General features: G+C 37.3%; 1 protein-coding gene across 1 annotated transcript in view; it reads right to left on the bottom strand.

Moving 5' to 3' along the window:
• The window catches only part of LOC107556010 (smoothelin-like), a 66,593-nt gene that overhangs the window by 12,029 nt on the left and 35,771 nt on the right, over positions 1-18,793 (bottom strand). The window contains exons 7-10 of the mRNA XM_016238976.1: positions 3,247-3,420; positions 1,859-1,934; positions 1,646-1,678; positions 59-232 (exon numbers count right to left, since the gene is read on the bottom strand). Of these exons, the coding sequence (XP_016094462.1) occupies positions 59-232; positions 1,646-1,678; positions 1,859-1,934; positions 3,247-3,420 (457 nt within the window). The remainder of the gene's footprint in view (positions 1-58; positions 233-1,645; positions 1,679-1,858; positions 1,935-3,246; positions 3,421-18,793) is intronic.

The raw sequence follows: 18,793 nt of genomic DNA, 5'->3' as shown, positions 1-18,793 counted from the left end.
ACCGCAGGGGGGAAATAAAATGAAGCAAGCAGAGTTCACTACATTACAGCTCTGCTACCTGAATGGGAAACGCGATTGGTGATGTGACTGATAGCGGAGCCGTCAGTGGAGCGCTCGATCTTCTTCACCACGACCTCACTGGTGTCTGCACCCACACGGGCTTTCTGAGATCTCTCCTCCCGCTGCTGCCTGAGCTCCAGCAGACGCTGATCTCGCTCCTTCTCTCTCTGATCTGAGGACACAGCATCAGGATGAAGGGAAGAGAAATCAGGGTGAAGATGGAGGATGGATCAGGGATGCACAATACATGGGTGATCATGATCAACATGGGCGAGACTATCTGACTAGGGAGTGCGTTCAAGAAGCCAGTTTGAAATCATAATTTTTGCAACTCTAGTGACAGAAATCACACGCTTCAGATTCGATCAGTATCACATTCAAAGCACTTGTGTGAAAGCGTTAAGATCTTAGATTAACACCATAGTAGGGGTGTGCAATATTTATCATCTACAATAATATCGCAATTGCTGTTTTAACGATGTGTGAGCTGTCATGTTGTTTTTCCTGAATATCAGCACGACTGCAATTTATGACAACAAATGGCATATTCATTTTATACAACAGTTCAGTAAACATAAGGTTAATATTGCGAGTAACATTTTAAAAATATTATCAATATTACTGTCATTATCTATGCTCTATTTTGCCAAAGAAAACAGTTTCAAACAAAGCTAAAGCAGAACTCTTGTGTGTCTCTGAGCAAAAGATAGTAATGCTTAATTTTTGAACAAATCGGGTTAGTGATTCAATGATTCATTCGCTTCGTTCCTGAATGAATCAACCGTTTGAAGTTTTGAACAAATCAGTTGAAGGAATGACTCAAGAGACTCGTTAAGACAGCAACTTATCACCACCTACTGGTGGTTTTAGATTCATATTTAAAATATAATTTCATATTATTTATGCAGTTGTAACTGCAATGTAACTAATTTACACTGCAGCTGTGTAAATGCATTCATTCCACCTCTGAGCTGCATTAAACAGTCTGTGTAAATACATCTAAATGTCACTCAAATCGGCAGCTTTTGCAGTGCAGAAATGGATTTTGTTGATATTGATCTAATTTGATTGGTAACAGCCAATTAATTTAAGAGTTTGACATAAAAGATGATGTGCACATCTAATAAGGTTAGAAGAAATTGCCTTTATAAGGTAAAAATGCCACTGGAAATCACCGCACTGAAAAGCTTGTCCACGGCAGGCCCAAACCAGCCAAAGTATCAGCACGAACTCAGCAAAATATCGTCTAATTATCGACAAAACCCCAGAACATACAGATATATCATTTTTAGTCAATATCGCACACCCCCACACCCCCATATAGATGAACATATGTTTGTACATTTTATCAAGCAAACACAAAGCAAGCAGTACCATATGATAACAAAACACATAAATGTCATGCATGGTCAAACAACATGACCAGATCACACCAATCACACGTGGCACCTTAAAAACAACATACCGTCTCTGCAAATACAAACCAAGTCAATAGCCAAATGAAGCCTAACTGACCCTTCACCAAGGCCCTGGGCATTAGCAAAGGGGCAGTAGGGCAAAAACACACACAATCCAGAAACCCTACCCATTTCCTCTTGTGTGCATCCCAGCCTAGCCTCTGAGAGCAAAGAGAGAGAAACAGCACTCAACAGAAGGGAAGTGAGGAAGACAGACAGTCTGGCACTGAGAACTCATAGACTTTATATGTTGACGCCCCTCAATATATAGAGAGAATAACGAAAGAAGAGGAGAAGGAGAGATGAGTACTGTACAAGAAAACAAAGGCAGATATAATCACCTCGCTTTTTCTTTCGCAGTTCTCTCATTGCAGTCCTGATCATTTTCCTTTCTTCAAAGTCTTTGCAATCATCAAGCTGTAAAAAATAAATACAAATTAATAATAACAACAACAACAATAATACAGAAACTCACTGTACTTTTGTACTGATAAGTATCGCCTTTGTAATACTGAATCGATGAATCATGCACAATAACATGATGAAAACCCGTGTGCCGAAATGTGTTGGCGAAATAAACAGCGATTTTTTTCAATTCCATTCTCTGAATAGTGTTGCTTGTTTTGTTTTAACCCCTTAGCATACCCAAAGTAAACTGTATGCTGTTCTTGAACCATTTGGAGTATATGCGTGGTTTTGGTCTCTTTTGAAAGGTGACACCCTGAGGTTTACAAACCTCAGAATCACTGCAAGTCTCACTGGTATTGAGCAATAGAACTCTGAACACACTGAAAAAAAGGAAGAAAACTATTTTTTTTTTGCAAACAGATGCCTGCAGATGACTACTTGGAGTATATGCGTGGTTTTGGTCTCTTTTGAAAGGTGACACCCTGAGGTTTACAAACCTCAGAATCACTGCAAGTCTCACTGGTATTGAGCAATAGAACTCTGAACACACTGAAAAAAAGGAAGAAAACTATTTTTTTTTGCAAACAGATGCCTGCAGATGACTACAGCTGGGAGCTATTAGCTGGAAAACACAATACGATCACAGCATGAAGCCTTGTTGGTGGTCTGACAAAGACAGATTGTACCTGCTGTGTTGATGGTATCTTAAATCTTAATGGTTTCAACCCTCAAAAACACGCAGTGTACCGTGGGCACTAACAGGTTAAAAAATACTTTTGATTTCTCCTTCCATGCACCTTGTTGACTGTGTACAGCTGCACCAGAATAGCTATATTACATTTCATGCACAATAAAACCAGTAATTTGTATTAAAAAGTAAACAAGGCAAATTGTATTATCTTTTAATTTCTTAAAATAAAAGAGAGAACCTGAAACCTTGATTTCATGAAAATTATAAAGTTTCGGAAATGTTGCGAGCCGAATTTAAACCTGTGCTCTCTGCATGAGCATCATGACTCATTTTTGAGTTGCAGTGGCAAACAAGAGACAGATTTGTACAAATGTTTGTTCTTTTTTTTAATAAAAAAACCGTATTGCTATGTATTTAAATTTTGAATAATTCATATTTGTGCACTGTCCTTTTAACCATGCACAAATTTTCACACTACAGAATACAAATGTGCAAACATTTTATGACATATTGGTATTGAAAGTTTATTTCAACTGTTGCAAAGTAGGGATGCACCAGCGCAAATAAAGAATGACCCTTTTTTGTTTTTTTTGGTGATGTCTGTATCTAACAGCAGGAGAACTGCAGTACCATTTTGTCCAGGATCTCCTCGTCCTCAATCTCCTGCAGCTTCTCTGAGGTCAGCTTCTCACTTTGCACCTCACTTTTGATGGAGGTCATGGATGATCCGTTAGGAAGCACAGGGACGTCCCGGGATGCCTCGCACACAGATTCACCCAGAAGAGAAATGGGCTCCGTCTCCATCTGTGAGTGCGGCGGGATAAAACACAACAACATGATGCTTGTATGTATGATACACTATAAAGCTACACTGTAAAAAAAATTATAATCATAATTTTATTGGCAAAACACATATGCTACAGTAAAAACCTGTTCATTGGTTAACGGTAAGTTCCCTTACTTTCGTATATATATTGTGACATTTCATGTCATTTTACAGTAAAATACGGTTAAATGAATAGTTTTTTGGTGAAAAGAACATCTTTGTTACTTTCCCAGCTCACATTTAATAGTTTTTCATTTAAATTACGGTTTCTTCTGTACATATTGTTATGTTGATATATGAATGATTATTACATTATTTCATGTCATTTGTGTTACCATGATGGTGATTTGTATTTGTGTGCATCAAACCGTGTATCTTCTGTACATTAGTATTCACCTCAGCATGTGGAAAAGCTACTTGTGATGAACTTCGACTCATAATGTGACTTTCTCATGACCACCTGTGTTTTTAACAGGGTTGTCAGTATATTATTTATAAAACAAAAAATTTTATTTTAGTTTATTGGTATATGGGTATATATTTAGTACATTACATTATTTCAAGTTAATGAAATAAAAGGCTTTTTTACTGTAAGTTTAAGTTTAATGTTGCTACCATATTTCTTATGGTAAAGTTCTGGCAACCACAGATGCAGATTTATTTTTACAGTAAATTTCTCTGATTTATATTAAGATACTTATAATTTAAACTAGTGAAACTAAAGTCATGCTATCCTTTAACAAAGCACTGTAGTTACGAATAAACTGAAGGACTGCATGAGAATTAGGGTGACAACATTAAACCGCATTAAAACTAGAAAACAATAATTTACTGATAATTTGCCATTTATCTTATCAATGGTATATCAATATTTCCAACAATCTCATTAAACAAATAAATGGTGCTGCAGGGTTATATAGCATAAATAAGATAACTGAAGATTTAAAGGTGACCTATTATGCAAAAATCACTTTTATAAGGTGTTTGAACACATTTGTGTGGCCGCAGTGTGAAAACAACCAGCCTATAATGGTAAAAATCCACCCACTCATTGTTTTATAATCCCAATAAATCATAAACAGTCTCTCCAAACGAGCGGTTCCAGATTCCTCCCTATAATGACGTCATACTCGGGAAAATCCCACCCATTTGTGACACTCTCTGCCCTACTAGCATAGACCCCGCCCTGAGTGAGAAGCAGCGGTCCGCCATTACCGTTTTCTTGCTGTAGCTGCTGGAGATACAATGTCAGCGCCAAAGAGGCATTACAAGTGTTGTGTGTTGGGATGCACCAATGAACATAGGAGTCTCCATAGACTGCTGAAGACACGGTGGTTAAATTTCATTTTCGAAGGAAATGTCCCAGAAAAAAAACGGAGAAGTCCAGTATGTTTGTGCGAATCATTTTACGCCAGACTGCCTCACAAACGAGGGTCAGTTCAGCGCTTGAGTTATTCAAAGATTGCTTCTGAAAGAGGGATCGATACCAACGCTTTGTGCGCGAACTTCAGCTCCAGACAAAGTAAGCATCCCGCGTCACATTTTGTTTTCCTAAAGAGCTTCTTGGCACTCTGTAAGGCTAATGTTGCTAAAGCTACCATTGTCTCTGCCTGTTTTCACTGATGCTGCCTTCACGAGCTACCAGAATGATCGTAAATAGGAATGTGGTAGTTAAAAATTGCATATGAAAGCAATGTGAAGTCAACCGTTTGAATTTGTCAAGCTCATAATGTGATAGCACGCAAATGCAACATGAGACCAACTATGTCGTTATTTTTATCGTGCCGTGATCTCCGTCTGTGTAATTCATAAACGCGCATTTACTGCACAGGACAATCAGATTGCATGAGATTGTCCTGTTTTGTTGCTACTGGTATGCTGGAGAAGGCCTGGGCGATAAAACGGTATCGATATTTATCGACGGTACACCTTCGATAACGATATTTAAAAAATGTGATATAGTGCACGATATAGGCATGTGCTATGAGTGACGCAGACAGCACACACAAACACGAACATGAGTGCTGTGCCTGCCTGTGACGAGGAGATTGTGAATAAAATAAAATAAAAAAGAATATTAGTCGAATTTAAAATGAATATTTGCATTTGAATGCACAAATAGTACAATACAATGTTAGATGTGCGTCATCAGTGGAGCACGAGATGCGGTTATGATGTAAGTGACGTTGTAGTTTAATGTTTTGTTAGTCTAGCCCACGAGACGCGCCGCTGCTGCGTTATTCATTCAAAATATTAGAGATATATAGTAACTCAATGCGTAGAAGATCTTGTTAAAACCGAAACCAAGCCATTCACACAGAACACAAATTCAGTGCATTTTTTTAGAAGGACAAATATGACTGCTGCACTCGCGTGTCACACAAGAGATGAATAGAAAGCCATGCAAAGTTAAAACAGTTTAAACTTTTAGAAAACACGTCACGAGTCTGTGGAGGTTTATTCCTTTTCACTGCGTCTCATGTTTTTAATTAGATGTGCGTCATCAGTGGAGCACGAGATGCGGTTATGATGTAAGTGACGTTGTAGTTTAATGTTTTGTTAGTCTAGCCCACGAGACGCGCCGCTGCTGCGTTATTCATTCAAAATATTAGAGATATATAGTAACTCAATGCGTAGAAGATCTTGTTAAAACCGAAACCAAGCCATTCACACAGAACACAAATTCAGTGCATTTTTTTAGAAGGACAAATATGACTGCTGCACTCGCGTGTCACACAAGAGATGAATAGAAAGCCATGCAAAGTTAAAACAGTTTAAACTTTTAGAAAACACGTCACGAGTCTGTGGAGGTTTATTCCTTTTCACTGCGTCTCTTATGTTTTTAAATGCAATCTGTGCGATCGGTGTTTCAGCTCTTTGTATTAAGCAATGCATAAATACGTGATGCTGTTTTGTTCATAATTGTTTATGCAATTTACGAAATTTATATTTGATTTATATGAGTTAATTTAGACGTAATGCATGTTTTTTATAGACAGTTATTTCCTTGCGTTGCAATTTAATGTGCTGCATTATTTTGCTCTGGCCTCGGGAGACAAGACAAAAGTTTAACCTATTTAATCTGCATATAAACATTAGAAATTAGATATTTGTTTAATTTTTATTTTATGTTTGACTGTTAAAACAAAACAACAACAAAAAGTTGTCTCAATAAATTGAGTTAATTTAAAAATACAGGGGTTAAATGTTAAAAAAATTTCTGTTGCTCTTTGTTTTAAAAAAGATTATAAAAATGTCAATAATTATCGATACTGAACAATATGAAACATTATATCGTTGATACATTTTTTAGCTATATCGCCCAGCCCTAGGCTGGAGCATGAGATCTTGAAGCTCCGCCCTCTTCTGAAAAGGGAGGCAGGAGCACCAGCTCATTTGCATTTAAAGGGACATACACAAAAATGGCATGTTTTGGCTCATACCCTAAAAGTGGCAATTTCAACAAGCTATAAAAAAAATTATCTGTGGGATATTTTGAGCTAAAACTTCACATACACACTCTGGGGACAATTCATGCAAAGTTAAAACAGTTTAAACTTTTAGAAAACACGTCACGAGTCTGTGGAGGTTTATTCCTTTTCACTGCGTCTCTTATGTTTTTAAATGCAATCTGTGCGATCGGTGTTTCAGCTCTTTGTATTAAGCAATGCATAAATACGTGATGCTGTTTTGTTCATAATTGTTTATGCAATTTACGAAATTTATATTTGATTTATATGAGTTAATTTAGACGTAATGCATGTTTTTTATAGACAGTTATTTCCTTGCGTTGCAATTTAATGTGCTGCATTATTTTGCTCTGGCCTCGGGAGACAAGACAAAAGTTTAACCTATTTAATCTGCATATAAACATTAGAAATTAGATATTTGTTTAATTTTTATTTTATGTTTGACTGTTAAAACAAAACAACAAAAAAATAGTTGTCTCAATAAATTGAGTTAATTTAAAAATACAGGGGTTAAATGTTAAAAAAATTTCTGTTGCTCTTTGTTTCAAAAAAAGGTTATAAAAATGTCAATAATTATCGATACTGAACAATATGAAACATTATATCGTTGATACATTTTTTAGCTATATCGCCCAGCCCTAGGCTGGAGCATGAGATCTTGAAGCTCCGCCCTCTTCTGAAAAGGGAGGCAGGAGCACCAGCTCATTTGCATTTAAAGGGACATACACAAAAATGATGTTTTGGCTCATACGCTAAAAGTGGCAATTTCAACAAGCTATAAAAAAAATTATCTGTGGGATATTTTGAGCTAAAACTTCACATACACACTCTGGGGACAATTAGAGACTTATTTTTCATCTTGTAAAAAGGGGCATAATAGGGCACCTTTAAAAAAGGCCCTTCAAAAATTCTAAATTCATGGACTTGTAACATATCGCCTCACCACACATGGCCATTAGCTTAAGGAAGAACTTAAGTGTTCCTCAAAGTCCTTTTGGTGTTTTTATATTGTGGTAACAGCGGTTACACTAACATTTTCATTAGAATCTGACTTCTATGATTTTATATTTAACAATAAATGGCTTTCAAACTTATTTTGAACATTTTGAACTCTAAAAATGAAAAACTAATTAAGACTATATGTATAATATTCAAAAGTGGTCACCGCAATTGCAGAAAGATGCATGATCATCACAACATTTCAAGTTTATCATGTTAAAATGCATCATATTGGCGTATGGGAAGAACATCTTGATAATGCTGACAGACAGACAGAGATGCCTGTTAAGATCTTATACTATGATACTAAAACACAGTGATGACATTTATATCTCTGGACATTTGACATCAGGACTTAAGAGCAGGAACAATAAAAATAGCCGTCCAAAAATAAACCTAGTGATGGAGAGATGGGCAAGAAAGAGCAGAGAGTGAGTGAAACCATTACAGCAGAAAAAGGAGATGGAAAAAGGGGCTGGTGGAAGGGAGAGAATGTTTCTGAATCTGATCTATGGCTACAGCTGTGTTTACACAAAAGCCGTGGAAGCTCGCTGACATTTAGACAGGAATGAGAGCTCAGTGATTTCTGTGAATGTCCCTGAGAGCCTCGGCCTGCCGCTCTCATCCACGTCACACTCAGAGCTGCACTGATCTCTGCTTCAATGAAGGACGTGCGTGTCGGGTCGGACGGTTAGAAATCGACAGCGTTTAGAGCGTTATCACTCTTGAGACAGTGGAAAATTAGGTCTCCATGGTATAAAATGCTTGGGACAAAGGCAAAACAATGCACAACTTTAAAACTATTTGATCTGAATAAATCACTCAACGCATGAAGATCTCAATGCAGGGCTTGACGCTTACTTTTTCCCCCAAGAAGTATGTTTGTTGAAAATTTAGGAGCGCATTGAAAAACGTTTTTAATAATTTTTTCTTAATAAAAGGATACAAGAAATTTACAGTACAAGCAAAACAAGCAAAAAGATTTAATTGATTAGAATACAGAAAGTACAATAGATTATTTTTTTTAATATTTCAGCTTTAAACTGTACTAATGTTATTTTATTATATAATCACACACACACACACACATAAACTGTTATAAACAATATATTAAATAATGTGCTAAATAATATTCAGTTTTCTTCCTGTGACGAGGCAGCCCAGATGGAATTTACTAGTGTTTACGGCTTATTAAATGCTAGATAAATACCAATAAAAACCAGTAGAAATTTTTTTTTATCCATGCATGACTTCTAATTATAAACAAGTTTAAAATATGCAATGACTCTTATTTTGAAATGTCTATTATTTTTGCTGCTGTTGGTTGCTCATTCAAAAAATAAAAATAAAATATGCACTCTTATAGCCATTTACAACGTATTACAATATAAACAACAAAGTAAACATTGTCATAATTAATCAACAGACAATCATAAGCAATCATTTGGCATAAATGTGCGGTTTTCATTGATTATGAACTGATCTGAAACCGCAAGCCTGCGGAATACAAAACAGTGCCACATTTTTACTTTGAATTGTGCAGTGCTCATATTTATTTATTTCATGAAATCATAGCCTTTCTATGTTTAATAATCACATTAGGCTGTATCGTGATTCCTGCTTTTCCGTCCCCAAATTAAAATGATAATTACACTTTTGTTACACCATTTAAGATATTTAATACTTTGGTTTTAATCGCACAAATGCTCCTAAATACATTTTACAGTTCGCCCACATCTATTTTTATTCGCAAATGCAAGTGAAGCGCTCGCACTGTTGAACCCTACAATGAAGCAATTATGTCAAATCAGGTAAATGCATTAGGGGTGTTAAATGAACTTAACAGTTAATTAATCTCATAAGGCAATGTGCTAACTTTGGCAGCCCTATAAAAAAATGGGTATATAATGCAAAAGTGCTATTTCTTAAATGAGAGTCTGGCATCCACACACAATAATGCACATCACCAAACACATACAAAGACCTGCAATAGACTTATGCAGAAAACGACCCTAATGCCCACTGCAAATCTGGTGCCACAACGAGTTACTATCTTTTTACCTCTTACTAATCCCTGATTAACAAGGCTTTGCTTCACACTAGCCTATTTCAGACAGGTTTTAGCCCACTTTTTAAATGCTAAGGCATATTTCAAGTAGTGCACAAACCTTACTACAGTTTCCAAATCTAGGAAATTAATATTCACTTTAGCACATGCATGCAAAACTAAATTACCACCAACTTTCCTGCTCAATGAACTACTTGCACTATATCTAGAGCGTAACTTACCCTAAATCAAGAGATCCCTGGAAAATCTGATCTGACTGAATCAAATCTCTTCCTGGAAGCAAAGTCAGACACTAAGACTTTCAATTAATCAGACATTAATGGGCCATATGATTCATTTTGTTTTCAAATGTACTGCACTAAGCCATAAAATCTATTTGAAGCATAAGTTAAAATGAAATATTTATACCAGATGGGATCTTTGATGGTAAGTCTGTGAGTCTATTTGTGAAGAAAGAGCAAAAGTATGGCACAAGCTTCAATGAAAGAAAATCTTTAGCATTTTAAAGCTTTAACCCAATCACCTACATTTAGATGGTTTCCTTGGCAGATTTTTCCAGTCCACATTATTCACCACGAGTGCAGATGACTAATAATAATACATAGTGGAAAATTATGCTTTCCAAACCAAAGCCATCCAAATGATGACAGCAGATTCATAAAGGAAAACCATTTTCTATCATTCGTAAGCATAAATATGCAAAATACTACTAGTTTCATTTGGCAAAAGCTTATAATATGCATCTTTCTGAGTCAGTTACCTACTGAATGAAATCATTTTTGCAAAACACAATGCTAGGTGTTCTTGGTGACCAGGGCATTGCAATTAGTGGTAAACTGGCCCAAAGCAAAAGAGCCACCCCAAGTGGTCTCCAAATATGGTTCACGTCCCAATCCAAGTCTGTTTTTAGCTCACTTTAAATTGCAAAACTGATTCTTTGCCTTAACAAAAGTACTAAATGTCTGGGAAAAAAAGCCACACTTATACTACCATGCTATTGCTACGCGAGACCCTGCCGGTGGGAGATGACACAGATGATGTGCGGCAAACTGCAGCAAAGGTAGGAGGGTGTAGCACTGGGTTGACTTCACCATCAGATGGATTGCCGTTTGCTGGATCGACGTCTTGCTCTTGCGTCAGTTTCGGTTCAGGCAGTCCAAGGGCACTGCAAAGCTCCATTACTTGCCTTGCAAGCGTCTCCTGCTGGATCCTTAAACTCGTGTTCTCCTGCTGTAAGGCGGCGATGGCCTCAACAACAGGCGTGACCTGGGCTGTCGCTTCCTCCAGACGCGCCTGTATAGCTTTGCCGAAAACCTTCAAATCGCAATGTACCTCTTGCACGGCTCGCTGAAGACTGAGTTCCAGCTCATAAAAACGTTCATCAGTTGCTTTTTCGTCTTCATCATCTGCAACCGTCTGTAACAGGAGGTCTCCGATCACGGCCTCTAGGCCCGACTCGGCACAATCTTGATCCAGATTGCCCTGGAGACTGACTTGGTCGCCTTGATCTGGCGTGGGGTCCAATCTGACGCCAGGCATGGTATGTTTGGCTGCTTTCTCTAGGTGCCAAATAATCTTTAAAAGCTCCAAAAATTAAAGTTTACGAGAACAATCAGAGCAAATCGCCTTGTAATCGTTACAGACGACACAAAATACACCTAGCTTCGACTCCCAGTTGAGACAAATCCTGGCCCTTTATTCGTCTCTCCAAACCCCCATCAGCTGTCCAATGCATCAGCCAATGGAGAGCCTTGGAATTCTGTCGCCATGGCAACTGGAGGCCCCAGAGCCCCCGCTAACTCAGGTGCCACAGTCATCTATTTATCAACAGTGGCCATTATTCCAGTGGGCAATTGCCCATAAGCCCCCTGCGCTCTTTTTTTAGAGCTCTTGTCCTTCACACCTTTCACTAGCAGAGAACAAAGTCTGCAGAGCAGCGGTGAACAATGTGACTATATGCACACAGCGCAAATCCAAGGCACAATTGGATAATTAGCTTTTTTTAAGGATGTCTGAACGATCTTAAACCCTATAGATGTAGAGCAGGGTTGCACCAGCCGTTTGCAAGATCTTACTTAAATTGGAACCCAGACGTTTAGCAACTACTAGCTAGTTTGTTACTGTACCGTATTTGGTTGCACCATTAGTTCTTCAGGCAGAATACAGCTAGTAGGTCATAAACGCTCCGTAAAGTAACGCGTAGTCATGCAATATGACATTTAACTTCAATAATTCAGGAAGAATAAATAAATACTGGGTCACAGTTTATTGTAAGGACCAATTCTCACTATTAACTAACTATTAACTACGACTTTTGCCTCATTAAACTCCTAATTTGCTGCTTATTATTAGTAGTTGTTAAGTTTAGGTATGGGTTGGCTTAAGGGATCTAAAATATGGTCATGCAAAATAAGACATTAATATGTGTTTTAGAAGTACTAATATACAGACAATATGCTAGTAATATGCATGCTTATAAGCAACTAGTTAATAGTGAGAAATGACCCTAAACTAGTGTTGTTAAATACTGATACAAAAAATAATAATAACTTCCGAAATGGAATTTATTTATTATTATCATTATCAGATATGTCTGAAGGATTGTTAGTCTGTCAGGTAAAGCAAGCTTATTAAAGCTTATTAAAGCTTACTGCTGTTTTATTCCAAACGTTACTCCTGCTCAAAGGGTTCCGTAAATATTTAGTTTATATATAGTTACATTTCAACTAAGTTTAACGTGTAACGCAAAAATATTTAGTAGTGCATAAGTAACTTAGTGCCCCTTTATGACAAATTTAGGCTAAGCTGTAACTTTGGACTTTAAACTCATATGATGAAGGTTTACCTATAGTTATGCTTGTTGTGTTTGTAGCCACTTTAATCAAAAGTGACTTGCGTGTATAACAAATTCAAGCTACACTTTTATCAGTACATGTGTTCCCTAGGAATCGAACCCATGACCTTGGTATTACTAGTGCTGTTCTATACCAGTTGAGCTAAAGTTTGTGGTGAAACTGAAGTACTGACAGGTCTTTTTTTCAAGACTTACATTCAAGACTAATGGATTATTGAAAAATAAAAGCACAGGGACTCAGTGCTGTCCAACAGTTGTTGATTGGATGGAGGCAGATCTGAATGTGATTTTGCAGAGAATTGTATGAAAGCGACAGGATTTAAGTGAACTGAATGATTGGAGAAATCAGGCATATGACCCCAGAGAGAAGTCTGCCGTTTCACTGGAAGATCAAGTTGCATTTTGAATAAAAATTACAAGATCAAAACAACAGTACAAAACTGGGTCGGTACCCTTTTCAAAAGTACACTTTAGGGGTAAATTATGGGATTACAATTCTGCCACAATTCTGCACGCGAAAGATCATATTTTTGAGCGCACAAAAGAGCATTTTGCACACATGCGATCTGAGTTTTGTGGAGAAAATGTTCCTTTCGCAAAGAAAAAAGTCTTTCGAGTGCACGGAAATCAATTTTGCATTTAAAATAAGTTTTTGGATGTGTGCGGCCTTCTCTTTTGCGCGTGCAACGTTTCACTAGCTTGCTCACCTGATGCCCGCCCTCAGTGCTCGTTAAATGCCAACAGCTGGCGTGCTCAACACACCCCAGCGTTACAATGTGCCATAATTCCAGCCAATCAGAGACCGAGGCTGCTAAATTCTGATTGGCTGCCTTGACAACCAATCACAACATTTCTTGCATTACCTTGATAGCAGAAGAGGAAAAATACAGTACATGCATAATTATTATTCAAGTTGATATTCTGATTATATTTTTTTCCGCAAAAGAGAAGGTCTGCACACATCCAAAAACGTATTTTAAATGCAAAATTGATTTTCTTGCGCTCTAAATACTTTCTTCTTTGCGAGACAAACATTTTCTCCACAAAACTCAGTTTGCGTGCTCAAAATATGATCTTTCGCATGCAGAATTGTGGCAGAATTGTAATCCCATAGTAAATAAGGTAAAAAGATGTACTTTTTAGCTTTCGTACCTTAGGGTACCGCCCCAGTGATGGCCCTTTATCTTTTTCGGAGAGTGTACATGGATGAATCGTTCACTAGTCTACAAGATCTATAACTAGATGAGTGCAAATAGATGAGTGCCTGTTGAAAAGGTGGAAAAAATATTCCACCATATTACAGAAAAACCCTCTTCAAGCAATTAATTGAAAGCGCTACTGTCCTGCTGCACATTTCAGATTTTTGGACTTGATTTACTGTAGTGCAGCAGGTGTATCTCTAAAGAGTGCTTTAGCTGTCATCAGGAAACTCTTGAGTGGCCAAAACCACCTCTGAACCTCTTGACCCAGATGACAGCTCATTCAATAGCATGACTGCGTCAGCTTATATTTGAGGCTCGGACAGCTATTCAGTCCGGTCTTATTCGAGCAACAATGCCTGACCCTCAGACTTACTGACAGCCATGCAACTAAAAATATCTTGCATAGTCTAAAACAGAGCATCTAAATATAACACCGCAAGCTGAAAAAGAGTGGTCAGAAAACAAACCCTGTGAAGAATGTAGGTAAGTACAGCCGGAAGGACCAAAAAAAACTGTCATCATCTTACAGGCACCCATGTATGAAATCAAAAAGCTACTTCTAGGAAAGGGCAGTGAAAAGTACAGGTTGGCACTGTGTGGTGGATGTCCAGAAATAGTCAGTGACTGTGGTTGGAAGCTTACTGAATAGCACAGATTACTCTGGACACAAACAGAAAGCATTTAAATATGTTGACTAGCACTGAACATGGCATCAGTGAAGTTATTCCATTCTACAAATACTAGGGTGATACAAATACTAAATATAAGAGGTTAAAGGTGCTGTATGTATGTATTTTTGTTTTGACTGTACTAAAGCATAAAAATACCATAACATAATACATTTGCAGATATTAAGGAAACATGCCAAGTTCACATAACTGTTTCTCCAAAAATAAATGCTACAGCCAGTTATTCGATTTTTAATTGTGTGTTCCATGTCGGAATGTCTGTTTTTGTTTTGGTCTTTGTGACTCCGCCCTCTACCAGTTTACCCAATAATATTTCAGTAGGACTGGGTTTTGACAGAGATTCGATTAGATTCTCATTCACAAGCTCGTGATTTGATTCGATTACCAATTCGATTCAATATCGATTATTTTGGATATACATCAGGTACAGTACATGCCAAATTTTCTCAAGGAAATAAAATCTCTCAACTAATGCTGTAAAATATTCATGAGTCAGTTGGTACTACATTACAATAATATTGAAGGTTAAAATTGACTGATTTGAAGGCTATACAACTGCTTAAATTACACTCAGTGAAGTTTTACGCAGCGCCTGAAAATAGTCCCCAGCTAGGTAACTTCCAATAAGCCTATTTTCAGGCGCTGCGTAATATCATTGCGGCTGCTGCACACATGGTACGGCAGCAAAGTTCCTTGATTATTACGCCGGAATGAGAGTATAGTTCCTAGCCATATCGGCCTCGAAAATCCCAACTTTTCATTTTCCGTCGGTCTTAGTGCACAATGTAACTACAGAAGTGTCAAGTTTTAAATAGGAAAAATATAGAAACTCTTTGGTCACTTTTGAGCGAGATGCTAACGGTCTAATCAGATTCAATGATCTATGCTAAGCTACAGCTAAAAGTGCTACCGCCAGACCCGGAGATCGGCTGAATGGATTCGAAAACGGTAAAACTCAACTGTTTAACTCTAGGGGAGTCGGAAAATGAGCTTATTTTCAAAAATAGTGGAGTGTTCCTTTAACCAATGCAATGTGTATGACAATGACTTTAAGATGCTTTTTATTTGGTCATTAGATTCCCAAAGACAGTTTCAGTGCATTGATTTCACGACTTGTGAGCAGGAGAGTGTTGAAATGTTTTAATAGCATTTTAATTAAACCTCAGGAGTAAAAAATAACAATATTGTTAAGAAGTTGTTTAAATAATTTTTGCAAATGCCCTTTTCTAAACTCTCCATTTCAACAAATTGGTTCAACAATAATTCAACATTTAATTAGCATCATCATTCGAAAAAGTTAACGGAGGTGCCTGTGTGGGATTGCATTCTTATACATGTATTAAAGGGTGGCCGGTATAATGGTTCAACATTTTCAACCAGCGGAATTGTTATACGTTATCGTTCAAACTGGTTGGAAAAAAGTTAAGGTTACTTTTGCAGCGTGCTTGATATATCGAAAAACGGCCATGTTAGCGATTACTTGCATCAGTTATATCTTAAATGCAGGGTAGGCAATTTCAAAGAGGCTAGCAATAGCAAGCTAGCTTTGAAAGCATAAGATCCCACCCTCCCTGCAAATCACTCTCCAAAGCCACGCCTCCTCCAAAACACATGAACGCGCAGAGCAGAGACTAACCAGTGACACGAGACGGCGTTGAATGCATTGCTGTCAGATTACCTCATGTCTCATTCATTGAAAACATTACAGTACAAAGCGCATAATATTACAATAATAATCCATTCTCACTTGGTCTGCAATAGCATAACAGAACACGCTGATGACGTATCATGTCTGCGTGAATTGTGCGCAGATGTATGCAAATACATACATTAATAGGCAGCAAGGACAGCCTATCGTAGCCCTCGGACCGAGGAATATGACTGGATGAGCATTTTTATGGTCCTATGCCTTCCACAGACTATATAAATATTATAAATTTGACGATATAAATATAACATTTAGAGCATTTAACTCAGTGATTGCTATCAAGATGTGAAGAGACTTTCAACCAGCATAACAAAAAATTTTTTTTAACTAAATCACCTACCCTGCTTTTAAGTGAGCAAACGTTTGTTAGAGTTTCTGATGTGCAGCAATTAGGGTTGGGTACCGAACTCAGTACCTTTAAGGGTACCGACCGAATTGCGTCGATAATACCGAGTACCTATTCAATCGGTGCCAAATTTCGGTACCTGAGAACGCATCTGGGCGCATACGCTACAGAGAGAGAAAGAGAAAGCCTGTGACGTGAAGTCACCTCTGCAACTAGTTCAAACAACACACAGGGTAAGCCATAATGTTCTGAAGTGTGGTTACATTTCTAGGGCCATGTGGTTTCTGCGAAAATGCGGATGGGATCGTGGAGTCCATTCATAAAAACGTAATTTACTCTATAGCGCGGAATGCCATGGAATTCGTAAATTTTGGACGAAGACTATATAAATATTATAAATTTGACGATATAAATATAACATTTAGAGCATTTAACTCAGTGATTGCTATCAAGATGTGAAGAGACTTTCAACCAGCATAACAAAAATTTTTTTTTAACTAAATCACCTACCCTGCTTTTAAGTGAGCAAACGTTTGTTAGAGTTTCTGATGTGCAGCAATTAGGGTTGGGTACCGAACTCAGTACTTTTAAGGGTACCGACCGAATTGCGTCGATAATACCGAGTACCTATTCAATCGGTGCCAAATTTCGGTACCTGAGAACGCATCTGGGCGCATACGCTACAGAGAGAGAAAGAGAAAGCCTGTGACGTGAAGTCACCTCTGCAACTAGTTCAAACAACACACAGGGTAAGCCGAAATGTTCTGAAGTGTGGTTACATTTCTAGGGCCATGTGGTTTCTGCGAAAATGCGGATGGGATCGTGGAGTCCATTCATAAAAACGTAATTTACTCTATAGCGCGGAATGCCATGGAATTCGTAAATTTTGGACGAATAAATCAAAAGTAGCCACTGTCTGCCACTTAATTCGAATTGCGATATGAACTAGTCTGTGGATATTAAAATGCAAAAAGACGGTTTAAATACGAATCCTGCATGTTCCGCTTGCCTCTGTATGTATGAATGGCGGAAACGGTTTTGTTTACTACACAAATATTGAAGCACGCGTGACGCTCGCGGTGATTTCCGGCCTCTGCGTCTTGACGGCATGAACACAAAAACTTAATCTCCAGAGCTGCTGTGAGTCACTGTGAGTCACTTAGCGAGAGTTTTACCATTTAATTTGAGAATACTAGCATCATCAAACTGTATACACACATGGCAACCTGTCAAAATAAATGTACGGTTTAACATGTAACAGAAATATATTACTCTTGTATTACTTTTGTACAGTATAATGAACATCCTTAAATATTCCATTTTCTATCAAATTTAAATAAAACAATTAAATGCTAAAAATAAATATTACAAACAGATTAATCGCTTAATTGTAGAAAAAATAATACAATTATTAGCCTATTAAAACATTTTTAAAGGAATACTCACACAATTTTTCTTCCATGTATTAATTTCAACAGTAAACCTCAGTTTTATTTGCCAAAAAATAAAAGGGTTAATAAAAGAAAGAAAAAGTTTGTAGGGCCCTAATGTTCAAGATGTTGAAATTGAGACTTTTGGACTTATTTTTTTTCACTGAAATAAGTGTTTTTGTAATTACACAGAGAGTAAAGTACCGGAAAAAGGTAACATTGAGTACCGAAATTGAGATACCGGTACCGTACCGGTTAAAATGAGAACGTTACCCAACCCTAGTAGTAATACATTGAATCTGTGCATTAAGTCTTAAAGTGACAGCAGCAATACAACTTTGAGAACTGTGAAATTTCACTGGTAAAGTATATACTGAAAGATAATCGTGCTGCTTCATAATTTGTGGAAACTATGATACAAAGTTCTAATAAACAACATTTATTTAAAATAAAAATCTTTTGGAACATTATAAATGTCTTTACTGTCACTTTTGATCAATTTAATGTGTCCTTGCTGATTAAAAGTATTAATTTCAGTAAAAAAAAAAAAACACTTACTGACACTAAACTTTTGAACAATATTGT

The sequence above is a fragment of the Sinocyclocheilus grahami genome, unplaced genomic scaffold, assembly GCF_001515645.1.
Source record: "Sinocyclocheilus grahami isolate Dianchi unplaced genomic scaffold, SAMN03320097.WGS_v1.1 scaffold553.1, whole genome shotgun sequence".
Taxonomy (NCBI): Eukaryota; Metazoa; Chordata; class Actinopteri; order Cypriniformes; family Cyprinidae; genus Sinocyclocheilus; species Sinocyclocheilus grahami.
The sequence above is the reverse complement of the archived record's forward strand: the minus strand, read 5'-3'. Positions and strand labels throughout refer to the sequence as shown.